The 20,355-nt window shown below is 60.4% G+C and overlaps 2 protein-coding genes across 13 annotated transcripts in view; one reads left to right on the top strand and one right to left on the bottom strand.

The window, feature by feature from the left end:
• Positions 1-6,449, top strand: part of CHD5 (chromodomain helicase DNA binding protein 5) — a 76,947-nt gene extending 70,498 nt beyond the window's left edge. For 3 of the 5 annotated variants that reach the window (XM_039474447.2, XM_039474448.2, XM_010350281.3), the window contains 4 exons: positions 1,417-1,580; positions 1,687-1,801; positions 1,909-1,962; positions 2,758-2,803. In XM_039474447.2, coding sequence (XP_039330381.1) covers positions 1,417-1,580; positions 1,687-1,801; positions 1,909-1,916 — 287 coding nt within the window. In that variant the 3' untranslated portion in view covers positions 1,917-1,962; positions 2,758-2,803. Of the gene's footprint in view, positions 1-1,416; positions 1,581-1,686; positions 1,802-1,908; positions 1,963-2,757 lie in introns of all 5 variants that reach the window. The other 2 variants (XM_039474449.2, XM_039474450.2) reach the window with 1 other exon arrangement.
• A 603-nt stretch (positions 6,450-7,052) lies between these two features.
• The window catches only part of KCNAB2 (potassium voltage-gated channel subfamily A regulatory beta subunit 2), a 110,759-nt gene continuing 97,456 nt past the window's right edge, over positions 7,053-20,355 (bottom strand). For 5 of the 8 annotated variants that reach the window (XM_010350293.3, XM_074379975.1, XM_010350294.3 and 2 more), the window contains 9 exons: positions 19,017-19,060; positions 17,609-17,695; positions 16,804-16,848; positions 13,668-13,753; positions 12,726-12,846; positions 12,463-12,557; positions 11,402-11,522; positions 10,883-10,971; positions 7,053-9,739 (listed from right to left, as the gene is read on the bottom strand). In XM_010350293.3, the coding sequence (XP_010348595.1) occupies positions 9,650-9,739; positions 10,883-10,971; positions 11,402-11,522; positions 12,463-12,557; positions 12,726-12,846; positions 13,668-13,753; positions 16,804-16,848; positions 17,609-17,695; positions 19,017-19,060 (778 nt within the window). In that variant the 3' untranslated portion in view covers positions 7,053-9,649. The remainder of the gene's footprint in view (positions 9,740-10,882; positions 10,972-11,401; positions 11,523-12,462; positions 12,558-12,725; positions 12,847-13,667; positions 13,754-16,803; positions 16,849-17,608; positions 17,696-19,016; positions 19,061-20,355) is intronic. The other 3 variants (XM_003939625.4, XM_010350296.3, XM_074379977.1) reach the window with 1 other exon arrangement.

The raw sequence follows: 20,355 nt of genomic DNA, 5'->3' as shown, positions 1-20,355 counted from the left end.
CTGGCTGTGGGAGGGTGGCTCTGTGGCGAGAGTTGCTGGACTCATCCCCGTGCCCTGCAGTCCTTCCTGGTGTGCTCCGACCCTGTGCCTAGCCGGGCCTAGGACTGCAGGCCGCCCCGGGGACTCTTGGGAGGGAAGCCCTGAGTCGGCGGCCAGTGTTTCTGGCTTGCTCGTCTACAGCCTGGGGGCCCCTGTCCAGCCCAGAGGGACCCCTGGGAGGAGTTCTTGGGAAGCCCCTGCTGTGTCCCCACTTGGCAGCGCTGCCTGGCAGCCTGGGAGGGCCTGGTGCACAGCACCTTCTGGTGCCCACTTCTGGCTGAGTGCAGTCATACACCCTTGCAAAAAAGCCCCAGCTCCCGCACTGCATCCCTGGCACAGGCCTCCGTCCCTCCACCCCTCCATCCCTCCATCATCCCTCCATCTCTCCATCATCCCTCTGTCCCTCCACCCCTCCATCCCTCCATCATCCCTCCATCCCTTCATCATCCCTCCATCCCTCCATCCCTTCATCATCCCTCCATCCCTCCATCCCTCCATTATCCCTCCATCCCTCCATCCCTTCATCATCCCTCCTCCATTCCTCCATTCCTCCATCATCCCTTCATCCCTCCATCCCTTTACCTCTCCATTCCTGTACCCCTTCATTTCTCCACCCCTCCAGCCCTCCGTCCCTCCATCATCCCCCATCCCGCCATCATCCCTTCATCATCCCCCATCTCTCCATCATCCCTCCATCATCCCCATCTCTCCCTCCCTCCATCATCTCCATCCCTCCACCCCTCTACTCCTCCACCCCTCCACCTTTCCACTCTTCCATACCTCTATCCCTCCATCCTTCCTTCCATCCCTCCACCCCTCCACCCCTCCACCCCTCCACCCCTCCACCCTTCCATCCCTCCATCCCTCCACCCTTCCATCCTTCCACCCCTCCACCCCTCCACCCTTCCATCCCTCCAACCCTCCACCCCTCCACCCCTCCACCCTCCACTCCTCCACCCCTCCACCCTTCCATCCCTTCATCCCTCCTCCCCTCCACCCCTCCATCCCTCCATCCCTCCATCCCTCCATCTCTCCATCTCTCCACCCCTCCATCCCTCCATCCCTCCATCCCTCCATCCCTCCATCCCTCCACCCCTCTACCTTTCCACCTCTCCATCCTTACATCCCTCCACTCCTCCACCCTTCCACCCCTCCATCTCTCCACCCCTCCACCCTTCCATCCCTCCATCCTTCCACCCCTCCACCCCTCCACCCCTCCACCCTTCCACCCTTCCATCCCTCCATCCCTCCACCCCTCCACCCCTCTATCCTTCCACCCCTCCACCCTTCCATCCCTCCATCCCTCCACCCCTCCACCCCTCTATCCTTCCACCCCTCCACCCTTCCATCCTGCCATCCCTCTGCCTCCTGCCACAGTCCTGAACCAGCTGGAGGAGCTGCTGAGCGACATGAAGGCCGATGTGACCCGGCTGCCATCCATGCTGTCCCGCATCCCCCCTGTGGCAGCCCGCCTGCAGATGTCAGAGCGCAGCATCCTGAGCCGCCTGACCAACCGTGCCGGGGACCCCACCATCCAGCAGGTCAGGTTCGGCCTGTGCGCCCTGGCCCGAACTCCCTGGCATTCCCCTGGGTGGAGGCTGGGTGGGGGGCCTGAGGCCACCTGTGAAGCTGAGTCCTTGCCTCCAGGGCGCTTTCGGCTCCTCCCAGATGTACAGCAACAACTTTGGGCCCAACTTCCGGGGCCCTGGACCGGGAGGGATTGTCAACTACAACCAGATGCCCCTGGGGCCCTATGTGACCGGTAGGTGCCCGTCCGCTCCGGGCAGCATGCACACGGGTGCCCGCCAGGCCCGGCCTGCCTGCTGCCGCCGACGCCAGGCAAGCCCGGCTCCCCTCTCTCTCTGACAGATATCTAGCCGTCCCCGAGACTTCCCTGTGCCGCAGCGTTCATTTCCAGCTGAGGTGAGGGCTGCTGGGCCCGCTGTTCCTCCCACCACCCCACTGCTGGCCAGTCAGCCCCGGCCACGGTCAGCCCTGCCCTGTCCTTGACTCCTCTAAGTCCTGGAGACTTTACTGCTTCTGGTGGCCCTGGGAGCCACCCTCCTGCCTGGAGCCCCTCTACCCTGCCCCCTTGGCCCTGGGACCCCCTTGCAGCCAGTGTGTCTGTCCGCTGGGAGGCTGGGGTGGTGGGACAGGAAGGGGTCAGTGGACTTGGGTGAGCTCCTGTGGGCACGTGCTCCCGTTTCACACGTGCTCCCGGTGGAAGTCAGCGACTGCTGCCCCCGCCTGAAGCCCTGTCCTGTGCCTGCTGTCCTGCCGGTGGCAGACATTACATCTATCTTACACCTCACTCCCTGCCCGCGACCAGGAGGGTGGCTGAGGGTTTTGTGGGGGTTATTGGCCAGGAGAGGGGGCTTATTTCAGAGAAACTGCCAGTTCACTCTGGCCTTCTTCTCTGGGGCCTCCAGCCTCCACCATGCTGTGTCGGTCCCTGTGGGAACTGTGGCTTGCCAGCAGAGGCTCCAGAGGGGCTTCCTGGCTGGCTGTCCCTGCCAGCTGCTGCTTCCTGGGTGCTCTTCGCACTCTGGGTGTAGCTCGTGGCCTGGCCCGGCGGACTGTGGCTGGGGCGCCCTCGGTCCTAGCTGGTTGTGATGGGCAGTGGGGGGAGCAGCTGCATGCTGTGGGTGCCGCCCTGGCGCCCCTGTAACCGGAAGCCTGGCCATCCACCTGCGTGACCCATTTACTTGCCTTTTGCAGCCACGCCTGCCGGGTCACCTGCCTGACCCCCATGGGAGAGAAAAGCTGCCGCCTTTTTAGGAGCCAGCACCACCTTGGGACAAAAAGGGAAACCGAGTCATGCCATCACATGGAGGACGAGGCCCAGCCTGGTGCGGCCAGAGCCCAGAAGTGCCACGTCATCATAATTCAAGTGTTCTTCCACACAGCGTCGCCCCCACAACCACGCCGGACGTGCCCCCTCGCCACCTTTTCCAAACGACTCTTAGAAGAGATTTCATTTATTTGTACATCTTTTGCACTTTCCTGTTGAAGACTTGAACACGTTTGTCTTGATAAAAGTCAGATGACGTATGGAAGATTCGAACCTGCAGTACCGACATCTCTCTTTACCGATGGGTTCCAGGCGCAAGGAAGCCCTGGCACTGCCCTGTGGACTCGGCCCAGCTGGGAGGACATGGTGCCCGGTGCCCTGGGAGCCCTCGGCGTCTCCTGCCTGTCCTGTGTACACCTGTGTGACTGCCCTTTCTGCTCCGGCCCCCTGCCTACTTGGAGTCTCCCCGCACCAGGCAGGGCAGGTTGGGGAGCCGATGTCCAGCCCGATGGTGAGACCCAGGCTGACATTTCCCCTCCTTCCTGCTGAGGCTGGAGGCTGCTAGGTGTTTGCTCTCTTCTTGCGGGGAGGAGGATCCTCTGCCAGCAGGTGTCTGTTCCCAGCCCTGTGCCTCTTGAAGGCCCTGAACTCTGTTACTAGTGGGATGCCTGTGGCCCTGGCTGTTGTGTTCGTGGCAGGCAGAACCGTGGAACCCCAGGGAGGCGGGGCCGGGAGGGCCAGCACTTGCCTCAGCCACTGCTGCGTTTGGGGTTTGCCTCCTGCTGGAGGTTAAGTGACAGCAGGTGCCCCAGCAAAGGAGGGTCATGGTCCCTGAGCTGGCCCAAGAGACCCTGGCCCTGCCCTGTGCCCTGGGGTTCCTGCCCCGCCCACCTCTTGGGGTGGAGCTGGGCTGCCCCTGGGAGCCTGGACTTGTCCCATTCTCCTGTCCCTGAGAGGCCTTCCTGGGCGCTTCCTGCCTGAGGCTGCCCTCTCGGTGGGCGGAGGGCATTCGGAGAGCTCTGCCTGGAGGGGACTGGGCCCAGTGCCCCCTGCAGACCCCTCCCAGCCGCCGCACCGAGGGCTTGCTGCCTTGTTTCCTGCTTGAGTGCCCTGGAGCCCCCAAACCATCTTCCCACACGTGGGCTGTTGGAATCCCACCCACTCCCCCGCCCCTGCCCCTCCAAGCTGGGGATGGAGATGGGGAGCAGGTCAGGCCCTCCCTAGGCCTGTCTGTGTCCGATCCTCTTCCTGGTCCCAGGTCAGCCTGGAAGGCATTTCTGATTCTTGAACTGGGAGCTTCCTAGGGAAGGTGCCTTGGGGTGTAGAATCCTGGGAGTGTTAGGAAGGGGCTCCGCGAGAAACCCAGCTGGGCCTGGGGTGGGGGTGCCGCAGGGGCTGGGGCTCTGCTCCCGGGAAAGGGCCTGCCTGGGACTGGCGGGGCCAAGGCTGGGTCGGGACTTACTGGCTTGTGTTGCAGACAATGGAGAGATTCCCTAAGCCCCAGATGCCTCCCTCATAATGAGGCTGTCTCTGAACTCCAGAGGGCGGGACCCCAAGACCCCTCCATCTTGGCGCATTCCCACACTCCAGGCTGGATCCAGGTCTACAAGGCCAGCCTGACCCTGAGGTTGCAGGTGGGCATAGTGGGGAGAATGCGGGGGTGGAGATGATTGTCAGCAGGCTCACATGCAGCCCGGACTCTGCCATGTGTGGGCGGCACCCAACGTTGCCTCCAGGAAGGGCAGCCCTGAACGAGCCATTGTGGTTTATCCACACGCGTGTTGTGTACCCTGCAAAGGCTCCTGGCTCGGGTCACAGGCGCAGTGACCTGCCATAAGCTCACTCCCGTGCCCCTGTCCCCAAACAAGCAGTGGCCAGCACTGGCTTGGCCCTCTTTGGGAGCAGTGCCCACCTCCCTTGGCCCACAGCAGATAGGTCCCTAGTGGCAGTCCTGGAGGTGTGTGGGAGTCAGGGCAGGGGTCCGTGTCTCCACCCCAAGGGCTGATGGTCCCTCCCCTGTGAGCCCCTCCTCCCAGTCAGCCTTGCTCTGTCCCTTCCTCTCAGCTTCCCTCCCAGGCCTCGCCAGGGCTCCCTTCTCCTCTACCTGGTTAGACTTGGGCACCTAGGAAAGCCTGGCCAGAGCTCCTTCGGGCCCGGGCCCCCTGCACTGCCTGGTCCAGAGGGGGTGGTGTGCTCCGTGGCTGGCAGCCTGGAGGCCCGGGAGGGGTGAGCTGCTGGAGATAGAGCGGGATTGGGGCTGACCAGTTTGGGAGAGGAGAAAAGATCTTCAAATGTCTTCTTGGCTTGTCAATCATCTCTGCCGAAAGGGGTGATGGTGGTATCGGTATCTTTGGCATCTTCGGGCCGGGTTTGGTTTTTGCTGCTGGCAGAATTAGGGGCCTGGGGCATGAGTATGAGCCGAAAGTACCAGTCTGTGATTCCAGCCACTTTATTCAAACCAATGCTGAGTAGGGCTTCTGCAGAGCCACCTTTGGGCCACGGTCTTGGAAGGCATTGCCCCATGGGCTCAGGTGACTCGGGGTGGAGTGAGCAGTTCTGTGGGGTCCTCAGACACACCTGAAGCAAAAGCAGCATCCTCCTGAAAGCCACCTTCCGAAGCTCCTGTGTTTCCTGCAAACTTGGCTTCTGCCAGGGGCCGGCCGGACTTTCCCTGCCCCAAACGATCAAAGTCCTCCTGATTTTGGGGGCTGTCTTCTCAGAGTCTCCCGGGTGCTCCCTCACCCAAGCCGGGCTGACCAAGCCTTGGCCCGGTGAAACCTGCAGCCCTCACTCCTGTCATCCCAGGACACTTGAGGGCCCAAGGAGGTGGACTGGAGAGGGGGCTCGGGGACGTGGGAGCTGGAAGCCGGTGGAGTTGGTCAACTGTGGGTCACTTGGAGCCTCCAGTGTGCGCCGGGGTCTGTGGGCAGGGGATGGGGCATGGGTGGGGGCTGAGGCTGGCATGCCCTTCCACCTTCGCCATCTTGGTGACCTGGCCCCGGCCCCTCCCGCAGGGCTCTCCTGTGGCAGGCCGGGCATCAGTCACGGAGGCCGGCTCCTGCCTGTTTTGCGTGTCTGGAAGTTTACAGGTCATGGTGCGTCAGCCCAGTCGTTGGCGTTCTGTTTTTGTTTTCTTTTTCTTTGATTTTCAGATTTTTTTTTTAACAAAGTATTTTTTTAGGTGCGATAACCCAGAAAGGGCCCGTTGGGTGTGTGTGTGTGTCCTGAATTCCTCAAGCCGAGATTGGAGCCCAAGCACCCTGGAGAGGAGGGAGGGGTCTCACTGGCCTGTGGGGTCTGAGTTCAGGGGTACGGAGGGAGCAGACCCCACTGGCCCAGGCTCAGCTAAGAGGGGGCCAACCCCTTTCCCCAGGCACAGCCCCAGACTGGCAAAGGGAGGGTCCCGGGCTGGGTGCAGGGCACGTCAGGAGTCCCAGCCAGGGTGGCCCTGATGGGGGTGGGGTTGAGCTTTGGAAGCTGAGGTCCCCTGTGAGCTGTGGCTTGTCCGGTCTTCACCCGCGGGAGGCCGGACAGAGACCGTACGACACAATCACCTTTACTTTGTACTCTGTGTGTATGTTTTGGTTTTCTGTGTTTTAATAAATCCTTTGGGAAAGGATTTCATCAGAGTTTTTTTTTTTTTTTTTTTTTTTTTTTTTTTTTTTTTTTAAGATTCAAGATTTAGAACAGGAATGGGGGCTGTGGCCAGGGAGGAGTGGTGGGGGCTGGAGGCATCTCCAGAAGCCTTCTTCTCTTGCCTGAGATGGTCATTTCACGAGGCTCAGGGCTCACTGGGAAGGAGGGGAGCCCAAAGCAGGGGTGTGCTGGGGTGAGGCCCCTCTCACCTCCACCCCAAACATGTACCATGAGGGCTTTCCCAGGCCTTGATCTCTGTCCTCATGAGAACAGCAGCCTCCCAGCAAGCAGCTCTGACCCTTGGCGATGGTGAAAGAATGTGTTGGGGGTGGCAGGGGAGGCACCCACAATCCGTGGGCCCCTGGGCTGACTCGCTTGGGAGAGATCTTCCGACCACCCTGTGCACAACCCGTCCCTGATCTCTCTCTCTCCACGGGCCCTTTCCAACCTACCCGCCCTCCGCTGCAGGCTCAGGTTTGGGGGTGGCCCCAGCCCCTGGGCCCCTGGCACCAGCAGCCTTTCCTCCCCTCCTCACCCTGGCCCAGCCCTGACCCCGAGGACATGAGAGGAGCAGAAAGGCGCAGAGTCCGATAGGTTTGGGCTTTATTTCGCCATTCCATAAATACGGTGGCTGTGTCGTGGTCTGAGTCTTGGTTGGAAGCTCAAGGCATAGGACAGTCTCTGCCTAGGTAGGGAATGCAATTAGCTGAGGACCCCACAGTTGGTTAAAAAAAAGGGAAAAAGCACATTATTTACATGACTGGACAAGGACAGAAGATGGGCGGAAGCCCCCGTCACTCCTTGGGACCTGGGGTCTGGCCACAAGGCTGAGTGGGAGGGAAACAGTGGGGGCTTCGCAGCGGCCAGCAGGGTCAGCGCCACCCTTTCTAGACCGCAACTGGCCTTGGCCTTAGGTACTTTCTCAGATGGTTCCACCCAACAACCCCCTCCCTAGTGGGGGGACCTGGCCCCAGGAGGCAGAGCCCCTCACACCCTCGCTGTGGTTTGGTGTGGAGCAAACGGGACACACAGGAGCCAGGTTGTGGGAAGAGCTGTGCCCGAGGCTGCCTGCATCCTGGCACCAGGGCCCTGGGCCTTGGCCAAGCTCACCAGGGGCCCAGCCTCCCTGTGTTTGGCAAACTCGCAGCCTTCTCAGGCTCAGCTGCCCCAGGTGTGGCTTGTATTAAGCAGCAGTGCCCACCCCGGGCACCACCTGGTGCACCCATCCCTCTTCCAACAGTGGGTGGGGCTGGGGTGGCAGTGGAGATGGGGCCAGCCACCCTCCCTGCAGGCAAGGGCGGGCCACCTGCCCTCCGGCACCACTGGCCACTGCAGGACCCAGTCCTGGAAGGAAACAGGCGACTCCTACCTGGACCTGGACCTCAGGCTGGGACCGCCGTTGGGAGGGGACTTCCCCGCCCCGCCGCTACAGGGCTGCTTCTGGCGAAGCCGGCAGCAGGACTGGTGGAGACCCGGGGAGTTGGTCTACGAGGAGGGGCCCGGGTTTAGACGCCAGGGGCGGCGTGAAGATGGGTTGGGAATGGCAGAAGCTGTGTCCCTCTCCTCCCCTCGACCTGGCCTCTCCCCGCTGGTTTTTGTGGCTTTCACATACAGCTTCCCAGGCCTCGGCCTGGCCAGGACGGGATAGCAGGTCCCTGCAGGATGGCAGGGTGGAGCCTTCTGGAACAGTGGCTCCTCCAAGACAAAGTGGGAACAGAGGTGCCCGAGCTGAGGTACACCCTGGGGGCAGGAGGCACAGGCTTCCCTGTGGGGCCTGCTGGCGAGGGGTGGGGGCGGCTTCGGGAAAGCCCTGGCCTGCATAGTCAGCAAAGCCTGGGTACTGCTCGGGACACAGGTCTGGGCCTCTAGACGGCACCTCAGCACCTGCGGGCTTCTTGGCATCTCCAGCCCTCCAGCCCATGCTGCACAGGGAGTGTCACTCTGGCTTGCCCTGCCCTCCCTCCCCTCTCCCCAGTCTGTTCCAGGCACTGGGCAGTGGGAGGGGCTAACCCGTCCTGGCCATCTTTCCAGGGAGAGGTTCCTTGAGGTCTTTGCCTACATTGTGGGGGCTGCAGACCCCTGGTCCTGGGCACACAGCACAGAAAACCCCAAGGGCCCTTCTTTACTGAAAGGGTCCAAGCATGCTCTCTGCAAAACCCAAGCCCACCACCTTGGCACAGAACAGCGGCCTGGTGTGGGGAGCGGCTTTCCAGGAGGTCTGCAGAGGCCAAGAGGAATGTGGCCCTGTGCACAGGGCCCTCCTGCTGCCATGTGTTGTGATGTGGCCAGCAGCCACCATCCAGCTAAGAGCACATGACCACAGGGACTTCCGGGGCCAGGACAGAGGGGTGGCCGGACAGAGGGGCCTGCCCCACTGGGACCCCTCCCAAGTGCTCCGGGCCTCGCTAGTGTGAGGCTCCTCATTGGTGTGTGGACGGAGGACAGTGGGATGCTCAGCTGGAAATCAGACCCCTACACTTTTTGTGGCTCCCAGACTGCAGAGCCAATCCCCCTGGGTCCCTGCCCCTGCCAGCAAGGGTGGGGGTGGGTGGGGGTCAGGGGCCAGCTTGAGCTTGGTAGGCATGGCCCCTGCTGGGACCCAGTGGGGCAGGTTGGAGCAGAGAAGGATGGGAAGGAATCTGGGATCAGGCCCCCCAGACTGTACCTGGAGCCCTTGGCAAGTGACAGATGGAGGAAGACCCCCAGTGGGGAGGCCCTGCCCCAGCAACCAAGGCCCTGGCAGAGGGGCCCCTTGATGGGCCAGACCCCTCTCCCCCTCCCCCGACACCAGGTAGGGATTCTCAGCAGAGGAGAGGCCGGCCCTGCCTGCCCCAAGGACCCAACCGGGCCTTGGCCTGGCCTTGACTTTGGGACTCGTGGCTGTGCCTGGGAGAAAGCTGGGTGGTCTCTTCTTGGAGGATGAGAGGACATGACAGGCTTGGGTGGGACGGCTGGAACGTCCTTCCTAACCAATGCTGTCCCCGGCACAGGTGGGACTTCGATGTGGTCCGGCGAAGCAGTGGGCGGTGTCTGGCAGCGACTTGGGAGATGATTTCCCGATGACATCACAGTGTGGTGTTTCTCTCTGATGCAAACCACACTCTTTACTTGGCTTCGAAACAGCTTAAGCAAGCGAACAGAGACGAGGAGGGAATGGGAACTGTCCGAGCAGGCGGGGGCGGCTTAGGATCTGTAGTCCTTTTTGCTGTAGGGTTTATTGCCCAAAATACTATCAATCTCGTGGATAATGGAAGACGACAGCTTCGGAAGGACCTGCACGCAAGAACAAGAACGAGTCAGAATCCTGCCCACCAGACGGGCCTGGCCTGGGGCGGAGGTGGGCGAGACTCCTCCAGGTGGTCGGTGGGCCAGGCCCGGGTTGCCCCGTCACACCTGGGCTCCATCTGAGGCAGATGGAGGCTGTGCCGCTTTTGTGTTCCAGAAGGTTCGGGGCAGAGAGGAAGCATGTCTGGGTCTGTGCACTACCCCTCAAATGCCAGGGCGCTCTAGAACCTTCCTGTAAGGGTGGAGGTGGCAGTGCCATAAAATGCAGACTCCAAAATGCTGGACTTCCACATCCCGACTGCTCTTTCCGGCTGTGCCCGCCCCAGCTGACAGCACCGACATCCTTCCCGGTGATACAGCCAGGGCCCGACTTCCCCCTGGCTTTCTCACCCACAAACTGACAAACATCAAGTGGTCAGCCAGCCCCACGGCCGCGCCTTCCCAGTCGTCCAGGATCCACCCACCACTAACGTCTCGGAACCGCAGCGCCTCGTCCCACCAGGGCCCTCTGCCTTGGACCGTGCTTCCCAAAGCCTCCAGGATGGAGCAGCCAGAGAGCAGCTTCCCTTTCAGGCTGAGCTGCAGCTCGCCCTCCTCTGCCCACAATTTTGCCCAGGGTCCCCTCTCACTCTGAGGCAGTATGCCAGTCCCCGGAGGGGTGCAGTGCCTTTGGGTTCTGCCTCTCTGCCCCGGGCCTTCTCGGGCCTTTGCATTGATGGTTCCTGCTGATGGAAGGTTCCCCCGCAGGCATTTGCATGGCTTACTCTGTACCTCTTTAAGACTTTGCTTGAGCACGACCTTCTCAACAAGCCCACCCGACGGGCCTCCTTGAGCCTGGGTCTGCAGTGCCACCGTCCCTGGCCCCAGCTCTCCTCCCCTCCCCTCATCTCCGGCTTCTCCCCTGTGGCGCCCGTCTGCTCCCAGCACACACTGTAACCTTGTTCCTTGCAGCCAGTGTGTACATCTGTTCCTGCTGGAAAGCAAGCTCTCCAGGAGCAGAGCTCTGATGGTTCACGGACGCGTCCTGAGCGCCTCGAACAGAGCCTGGCACGCAGGATGAGCCTGGGAAGATGCACTGGACGGGGCACGGCTGGGATGGGGACTCTGCCCAGCAAGGCCTCTCGCGCTCACCTGGATCGCCCCAATGTTCTCCATGAGCTGGTCGGCGTTGGAGGCCCCCAGGAGCACGGAGCTGACTCCCTCGTTCCTCAGGCACCAGGCTGTGTCGGCGAGACCCGAGGTGAGGAAGAACCCACCGCGGCAGGGGCCCCGATGGTTCTGCCTTGCCCGACTGGGCCCCCAGCGTCTTGGTCTGGGGGCTGAGGGTGCTTAGGCAGCCTAGCAGTGCTGGGCAGGGGCTGTGCCTAAGAGGAGGCTGGAGGGGGCGTGGGGCTCCCTGGTAGAGAGGTGGTCCAAGTGCCCAACACCCCCCATCCTCTTCCTGGGAAAGTGGGAGCCCCATTACCATGGCTGTCGGATGGAGGGGGTGGCCCAGCTCCTCAGGGACTCCTGACATCCCCCTAGAGGCACAAGGTCCCAACCATTCCCCTTAGAGCCCTGTCACCTGTGGCCAGCTGGGGGCTGATGTCCAGGGATCCCTCCCCTCTCTCCCCAGGGACACTGGTCTCTGGGTGCCCCCAGGCCTGTTACCTATGGCTAGCTGGGGCAGGGTGCAGCCCAGGCGCTCGGCGAGGGCCTGCAGCTCCTTCAGCTTGGCCTGCTGGCGCCGGCCCTCCTCACTCAGGATCTTGTCCTTCAGCCACTGGTAGCCCTGGTTGGGGGGAGGAGAGCAGGTCACTGGACCCCAATTGCAGGGGGCCAATGGGCTCATTCCTTCTGGACCCTTCGCCCTCATAGGGCTCATCTCATCATGAAGCCGGGACGGTGCCCCTGCCCCAGGCCTCTCAAGTAGGGAGAGTGGACGGTGGGCTGGGGACGGGCAGGTGGATGGGCGGGGCCTGTCCAGGCTCTGGAGTGCAGAGACTGTGGTGCTGGCCCAATCCCCAGCAGGACGAGGAGGCGAGGTGTGGCCTGCCTTCTCTCAGGAAGCTTGGCAGCCTGGGGCCTTGGCTGCCACCTGCGGCCCAGAAGAACCTCCCGGCCCTAGGGGAGTGCCCTCTCCCCAGCCATCCCTCCCAGAGGATTGCAGGGCCTCCTGGGGGGTGTCCTGCCCTTGCTGTGGGATGGGAGGCGTGGGGGACCGGGCCGTGCTTCTGGAACCCAGGCTGTGGGCCCCAGGGCGGAGTCTGCTGGCTGGGCAGGCTTTCTTGGCCTGCTCCTCATTCCCTAAATCCTGTAGAATGGGGACCCTCCTGAGTCCCCACCGGGAGGCTGTGTGGTGGGAAGAGGCGCCTGTCCCAGGGTCACCTCCGTGTGGCTCTGCAACCCCTATCCCTGTGCCCAGGCCCAGAGTCTCAGTGGTAGCGGAGCAGTGAATGCTGATCTGTGGTGAGAGGCAAAGGTGGGGGGGTATGTGAAGGGGCCTCCTCTCTGGGGCCTGTGCCAAAGGCTGGGCAGCCCCTCTAGACATGGGGTCAGGCCAGAAGGGGCTCCATGTTCTCACGCCAAGGATCCCGTCCCCAGCAGACCGAGGTGGGAAGGAGCTTCAGCCCCCGAAGCCCCACCCAGCACCAATGCAGTTGGCCCAAAGGTCCCATCCCTCCAAAACATCTGTCCCCTGACCGTCCCTCCCCACCAGGCCGTTCCTTCACCTTCAGGGAGGCTCTTGAGTAGGGCGGGATGCCACTGTCGTACTTGCCAGAAACGATGCCACAGGCCAGAGGCGACCAGGTCATGGCGCCCACTCCTGAGAGGAAAAGCAGGTGGAGTCAAGCCCTGGGCCGGAGGGTGGGGGGCGAGGCGAGGGTCCGAGGGTGGGGGGTGGGGCGGGGCAAGGGCCCTAGGGTGGAGGGTGGGGCGGGGCGAGGGACCTGAGGGTTGGTGGCGGGGCGGGGCGAGGGCCCGAGGTGCCCACCTATCTTGTGGAACAGCTCTGGCAGCTGGACCTCCACCTTCTCGCGCTGGAACATATGGTACTCAGCCTGCTCGCAGATGGGCGGGGTCAGGTTGAACTGCCGGGCCACCGAGTAGGCCTCCTGTGAAGGCAGAAATGGGCCCCAATGGCCCCTGACCTTGAGCAGGTAGGGGGCTTCTGGAATGGCCAGGGAGGCGGCACCAAGATGTGCCTGGGACAGGCTGGTCTGGCAGCTGCAGCCCGGGCTCCCCGCTGCTCACACTCCTAGCTTCCCTGGGAGCCAGCGAGGCCCTGGTAAGCTGGGAAAAGGGGGTGGATGATGGGAAGTCCAGGCTGGAGGGTCCAGTTATGGGCAGCCCAGGCTCTGAGCCACACAGCCTGGATACCAATCTTGGCCCAAGCTGTGTGACCTTGGCATGCTACTGAACTTCTCTGTGCTGCAATGTCCATGTCTGAAAAATGGGCTGCCTGTGGCATCACCTGGTAAGGCACTGTGAGGATGGCATGCGAGTGGGTCCCTGTGCAGCTCTTGAACCAAACAGCGCCTGGCACATAGTGGAAGTGGCCGGTGTTGTTATTAGCCCCGAGTGCTCCCTGAACTCTAGGATGTCTGCTAAGAGCTTCACACTGGCTCTCTCAGTGACCCCTCAGGTTGCCCCACGAGGACTCACCCAGCAGACGTGTTCTACAGATGGGTAAACAAGCTCAGAGAGGTTAAGCCATTTGTCCAGGGCCACACAGCGCTGGGATTCACGTGTAATCCCCGTCTTCAAGGCCTGCATCCATAACCACCACACTCCACCATCCTGTCCCTCCCTTAGCTCCCGGGCATCAGTGCAGTTGGGACCTAAGGCACAGACCCTGCCAGACCTTGGGGTCTCCGTGGGCAGCCCATACCGGGAGCCTGTGTCGGGACATACACACACCGAGCGGCTGCCGTACCATGATCTCCATGGAGCTCCAGCGTGACGTGCCCCAGTACATGGCCATCCCCTGGTTGATGACGTGGGTCATGGCGCGGACCGTCTCTGTCATGAGAGAAGGTGAAATTGCAGGTGGGGGGTGGCTGGGGCTCTGGGCCAGCCTCGGGACATTCTGCAGATGCAGGCAGGAGGCTGGGAGGAGGGGCAGGGGCTTCGAAGATGTCTTGCAAGCAGTGTACTTCTGGCTCCGAAGTTGGGTGTGGGAGGGGTTTTTGGGGATGAAAGAGAAAAATGAACCATAATCCTAGCAGCTGGGGGTGAAAACCACTTCCCTGACTGGTTACAGGCCTATGGAAATGTTGAAAAATGGGTTATGGATGGACTGTGATGTTTCTATGGCAGATTAGAGGGGACCTCAAAGAATGAAGGTGGCTCTGGACTGTAGAATTGGGGCTTCTCTGGTCTCGGGAAGATTCTAGGGCCCTGATCACTTAGGAAAGACCCGGTGAACGCATTCAAGCTACCATCAGATTGGCAGCAGGAGGGAGACGTGTTTTCGCCTGTTTCTCGACTCCTACTTTGGGCTATCCCAAATTCTCACTGGAATAGGGAGTAGACTGGAGAATGGGAAGCGGCAGGACTGGGGTGCCGTGTGGTCCTGGAGGACAGGGCTTTGAGCCGAGCTCCTCCCATTGCCAGGAGACTGAGAAGCGGGCGTGGAAAGCCCAGGCTCTCAAAGCAGCCCAGCACTAGGCCAGAGTCCCAACCTGCCTGTCTCTGGCAAGGGGTGATCCCAGGGCCACAGGGGTCTGGGTGTTCCTCCTGTAAGGGGCCATGGCCTGGAGTGGAACAGTTTTGAGGCTCCACAAGCCCTGGGAACAACCTGAATCGTGGATGGCAGAGACACCTAAGCCCTGAGGACAAAATCTCAGGCACCATGCTGGCCTTTTAAAGAAGAGAGGAGGGACCCTCGCCCCAGCGACACCGTGGATTCTTCCCAGTATTCAAAAATGTTTTTGAGACAACAATTCGCTGGTTATAGCTCCCTCTCAGCCTCATAGGGATGTGATTTTAAAAACAGAATTGGCCTCAACATTTCGGATTTCAGAAGCCTCTTAGCTTCGTGGGGTGACAGACTACGCCTCCAGTTTCTCATGGGTCGGATACAGTGCTTGCAAGTTGGACTGCCAAAGGCAGTGTGGGAGTGAAGTGGGGTGCAAGTGTTTCTAAAAACAGCAACGACATTGACCCTGGAAAAGCCCCGGCTCTCCCTAAGTGCCTGCTTGTCCTCTGCCCATGCTGCGGGGAAGCTGAGGTCCTGAAAATGGCTGGGAGTGGGGTGGGTGGGAAGGAAGGAAGGATGGAAGACGCTGAGCTTGTTCTGCAGGCGCCGCCTCGGAATGGCAATGAGGCCACGGAGTGGCAGGGCTGGCTTCCCGTCCACTTGTGTTTTTGGGGTCGCTCCTAAGCCCCCCTTTATTGAGATCCACCCTGAGCAGAACCTGGGGCCTCCTAAAGGCTAGAGCTGAGGCCACTGGGGTTTCTGGAGCGGTGGTCTCGGCAGACTCACCCAAGAGCCCGGGCACGCCCCCCTCGGCTTCCATGCGTGCAGGCCCAGCTCTGCTTCTGCTTCCTTCCAAGGTCAGGGGTTGTTCCCAGAGGCTCCTGGGAACTGTCTCCGTCCCCTCCTGGGGGTGGAGATCTGGGAGGGAGTCTGAACTCTCAGGGCCACCTCCCTGGGCCCCCTGCTTTAACAGCCAACACCGACAGGCCTGCGGAAAGCGCCTGCTGGGGAAGGTTTGCGGAGAATCTGAGGCTCGCAGGAGGATCTCCGACTACATCCTGCCCTGGTTCAGGCTCCAGGCCTGGCGGCCTCGTGAAGATTTTTAGAAACACTCTCGGGGCACCTGTGACCATGCAGCACGAGTTCCCGGGTCTGTTGAGCCAAGGCTAAGGTCCACGTGCTCCAGAGAGGGAAGCCAAGGCCCCCAGGCCAGCCCGTTCTCTCACTCTCCCTCCCCGGCAGCTGTCTCAGGTCACCAAGGTCCCAGCCAGTGAAACTGCGCACTGCCCTGGGGCGTCCCTTCCATGCAGCGATGGGGAGATGGGGCTGACGGGCAGGAGCCTGCAGGAGTCCCTGGCTGTCCTGAGGTTGAGGGTCCTAGGCAAAGGCCCCTGGGCTCCCTGCAGGATCTGGGCAGAAGCAGGCTGGACGGGGGGCCCACACGAGGGAGCACCCTGCGCTTGTGCCCAAGCGTGGTATCAGTGGCCCCAGATGCAGGGACAATAAGGGACAACTGCCCTTCGCCTCAATATTTAATGCTGCTGAACAGAAGTAGGAGGACTGAATCTTTCTAGCTGCTGCCAAAACCCATGGCATCTCCTGCCATGTCATAAATAATATATGGGGGGTCAGGTGGCAGTGCCAGTTGGCAGACAGGGGCCCAGGCCCAGGGAGACCGACGCCTACCCTTAGCTGTGGGAAGGACAGAGAGGCCGTGTGTGGCCCGAGGCCGCTCCCTGGTTTCAGAAGTCCCTGGTTATTCTTCCAGGAGGAAAACGACTCCATGTTGATGGAGAGGTTTGGCCAGCTGGTGAGAGGCAGGGGCCCTGCCCGCCAAGGGGACACACAGCCAGCATGCTGTCCAAGGAGCAGCGTGCTGTGGACGGGGCAGTGTGCCAAGTCAGGTGTTCTTTGCCTCCAGAAGAGCCAGGAGCTCAGTGAACGCAAATGGTGGAGGAGCTAAGTGAGGGCTACATGTTCTGGAGTCCCTGACAGGTTTGCGCCTTGTGGAAACCTGGTCTTCCCCAACCCCTCCCATGGCACCATCCAGGGTCAAGGCTCCAGGTGGGGATCGCAGCACCCTCCGATCGGGAGGACGCCCGGCCGCCACGGAGCGCAGCAGTCAAGCCCAGGGGTGGGGGCATGCACGGGAGCGGGGAGGAGGCGGAATGAGATGACGGGGGCTGGGGGCTCCAACACCACTTTGCTTTCCTTCGCTTGCAAGGTGTTCTCATAGGGTGCTCTTTCCCCGCTTTATGCATTTTATGGAGAAGTTTGTCATGGGGTGAAAGAATCATGTACTTAAAAATACTGTCTCATAAAATGCAGCTTGGACACAGAAGTCAATAGTCAGGCCGGGGGCACTGTGTACCTTCTATGATGAATGTCCTTGACTTGGAGGAACTAAATGGGTCCCCTGGTGATAAAAGAAAGATTTAAAGAGACCAGAGTTGATAGCTGGGAGCACCGAGAGGCGGGGCACGGACAAAGGCGCAGGAAGGAAGCACAAAGCCCCGCGCGGAGCACGAGTTTAGTTAAAAAGGAAAAAATGTATCTACGCTCGCACGTGCGCGCTCACATGAACACATGAAAACAATAACTGGAGCACAACTCAATTTTCAGGTCCCTGAAGCAGCAAAGCAGACATGGAAAGACACCTGTAGCAGGAGGATGGGGGAGCGGAGGGGCTGAGGTCGCAGGAGGAGAAAGAATCAAAACCGACAAAGTAACCAAAACCATGAAAAGCACGGAATTGTTTTCCCCTCTATTCCCCAGAGCAAAAAAAGACCCCCAAGCCTCTCCACAGATCATGATTGGAGAGAATACTGCAGTTGGAGTCCCCACAAGCGACTCCACTTCGCTGCAAAACAGCAGCTGCAGCGGGGAGGGGACAGTTCCAGCGCGGCTTTGACTGGGAGGGTGGGGCGGGGTGGTGGGGACCCGCCGGGGTACAAAGCAAGGACAGGGACTCGGGCTGGAGGTGGTCGGCAGCCAGAGACTGAGCTCACCCCCACTGTGGGGAAGCCTGGCCCCTCGCCCCCCACCCTGGACCCGCCTCCTCTCATGGCTCACCCGGATGCCCAGCAGGGTCCATGCTGGCCGCCTCCACAACCCCAGGTTCAGACCCTTTGGACACCGCCCAGGCCTGACCTGCAGCGCCACCGCAGACCACCTACCTTCCATCGGGGTGTTGGGGTCCGGGCGGTTGGCAAATACCACGTCCACGTACTCCAGCTGCAGCCGCTCCAGAGAAGCTTTCAGACCTGGGGAAGGACCGGGCGGGGGCGTCACCGCTGTGGCTGCATCTCCACAGACACCCGGGCTGGTCCATTCCACGCCCGGCTCAGGGAACGAGAGATGAAGAGGCCCCGGGCCATCTCGAAGCTTCCGGAGGTCGTGAAATGCCTCAGCACAGGTGGGGAGTCGGGGGGGGTCTCGCCTTCAGGAGGATGTCGGGGGCCACAGGCCACACGTCCTTGGCTAAGTGAGGGAGCCCCTCCTCCCCCTAGACAGCACGCCCTCCTCTGAGGCCACTCTGTGTTGCAACAGGGAGAGCACATCTTCTAGCGCGTGTGGAGGGAGGAAGGCTGCACCTGCTGCTCCTCCCACCAAAGGCAATAGTGTCTATGGCCAGGCACGGTGGCTCTTGCCTGTAATCCCAGCATTCTGGGAGGCAGAGGCGGGCGGATCACTTGATGTCAGGGGTTCGAGACCAGCCTGGCCAACATGGTAAAATGCTATCTCTACTAAAAATACAAAAAAATAAAAATAATAATTAGCCAGATGTGGTGGCGGGCACCTGTAATCCCAGCTCCTCAGGAGGCTGAGTCAGGAGAATTGCTTGAACTCGGGAGGCGGAGGTTGCGGTGAGCCGAGATTGTGCCACTGTAGTCCAGTCTGGGCGACAAGAGTGCAACTCCGTTTCAAAAACAAAAACAATGGCAATAGTGTCTAAAATGCCCAAGCTGCCCATGAGTGCTTAGAGCAGCTTAGGACACACAGTTGGCAGAATGAAACGCTGGGTTGGGGATGGGGAGGATGGGAGGGGGTGGCAAGCCCCCTAGGTGATTATCAATGGAGTGATCTATTACCTTGAAGAAAATGCACACAGATAGGAATGGCATGAAGATAATAAAAATGCAGCAAGAGCCAGATACCCACTGCCTCGCTCCCGTGCCCGAGAGTGCTGAGTCCGGGCCTGTGTGGCGTGCACCTTTTCCTGGGCACTGTGGGCATCCCAGCTCCCCTCGCTGGGGTGTGCTCTTCCTGTCCCCACTGCATAGTACTGTGGGTGAGGTGTGGGGCAGGGTGCCCCTTGCTGAAGACCCACTCAACCAGTGCGGGGCCGAGGCTGGGCTGAAACCCAGGCTGGTCTGTGCTCAGCCACCGGCTGCCCTCGTTCCCAACAGGGTCCCCCCACCGGTGCTGCCTGGGATGGAAGGAGAGGGTCAGGCTGGAGCACCGGGTGCCCCGGGATTGGGCGCTTGGTCAGGTAACTGAGGGGTGGGGCACTGTGCTGTCTTCAAGTCGGCCTCCGCCGATGATCCCACAGGTGCAGGCCCTGATGCCCGAGCACGTCCTCACCTTCGATGATGTGCTTCCTGGACAGGCCCCGCTCCGTCTCCGCCCTGAAAAACAGGCCGACCACGTGTGATGTTGCCAGCGGTTTTGGCGCCCTGACCCCTCCCAGAAAACATTTATGATTCGATGTTAGGTGCAAAAACTAAATGCCGTGTGCAGTTGGATTTCACTTCAGAGGTAGGTACCCGAGGCTACAGGGCTGAGCTCCCAGAGGCCCGGGGGAAGCCTGGTCACAGGGCTTAGAGGGGAGGTGGGCAGTCGTAGGGGATGTGGGGGTTTTTGTTTTTCAACTTAACATGTCTGCTTGATTTGTACTTATTTATTTATTTTTTTTAAATTAAGAATGAATCAGGCTGGACACAGTGGCTCGTGCCTATAATCACAGCACTTTGGGAGGCTAAGGCAGGAGGATCATTTGAGCCCAGAAGTTCAAGACCAGCCTGGGCAACAGTGAGACCCCTTATCTTAAAAAAGGACAAATTAAGGCCAGGTGTGGTGGCTCACACCTGTAATCCTAGTGCTTTGGGAGGCTGAGGTGGGCAGATTACTTGAACTCAGGAGTTTGAGACCAGCCTGGACAACATGATGAAACCCATCTCTACAAAATACACACAAAACAAAAATAATCAGCTGGGCATGGTGGCATGTGCCTGCTGAACCAGCTACTTGAGGCAGGAGGGTTGAGAATCCAGGAGGTCAAGGCTGCAGTGTGCCGGGGCTACACCGCTGTACCCCAGACTGAATGACAAAGTGAGATCTTGTCAAAAAAAGAAAGAAAGAAAAAAAGAAAGAAAGAAAAAGAGAGAGAGAGAGAGAAAGAAAAAGGACAAATCAGTCAGGCATGGTGGCACATGCCTGTAGTCCCAGCTACTCAGGAGGCTGAGGTGGGAGGATCGCTTGAGCCCAGGAGTTTGAAGCTACAGTGAGCCATGATCACACCACTTTGCTTCAACCTGGGCAACAAAGCGAGACCCCATCTCAAAGAAAGAAAGAAAGAAAAAGAATAAATGAATTGTAGTTACAATTCCTATGAGCCCAAGTGTGTCCAGCCCCCAGAAACCACGGAGCGGACGCCTGGAGCCCCGCAGGCTGACAGGCAGGGCGCAGGATCTGGAGTGGTTTGGGCAGTTCACAAATTTCCTGTTTCCCATAATTTTTATGATGTTACCAAAGTGACCAGGAAAAAAATAATCCATGTAAGTAAAAAGAAAAGTTAAGCAAGGTTTTTGTAAAAGGCAAACTCAGCCACAGCTACTTTTTTTGATTTGACGTCCCTTAACAGGGACGGGCTCTAGGTGTAGCTGGTGGCTGCACCAATGCCAGCTGTGCCCCTGCTGGGGAC

The sequence above is a fragment of the Saimiri boliviensis genome, chromosome 11, assembly GCF_048565385.1.
Source record: "Saimiri boliviensis isolate mSaiBol1 chromosome 11, mSaiBol1.pri, whole genome shotgun sequence".
Lineage (NCBI taxonomy): Eukaryota > Metazoa > Chordata > Mammalia > Primates > Cebidae > Saimiri > Saimiri boliviensis.
This window is presented reverse-complemented; position numbering and strand designations above follow the sequence as displayed.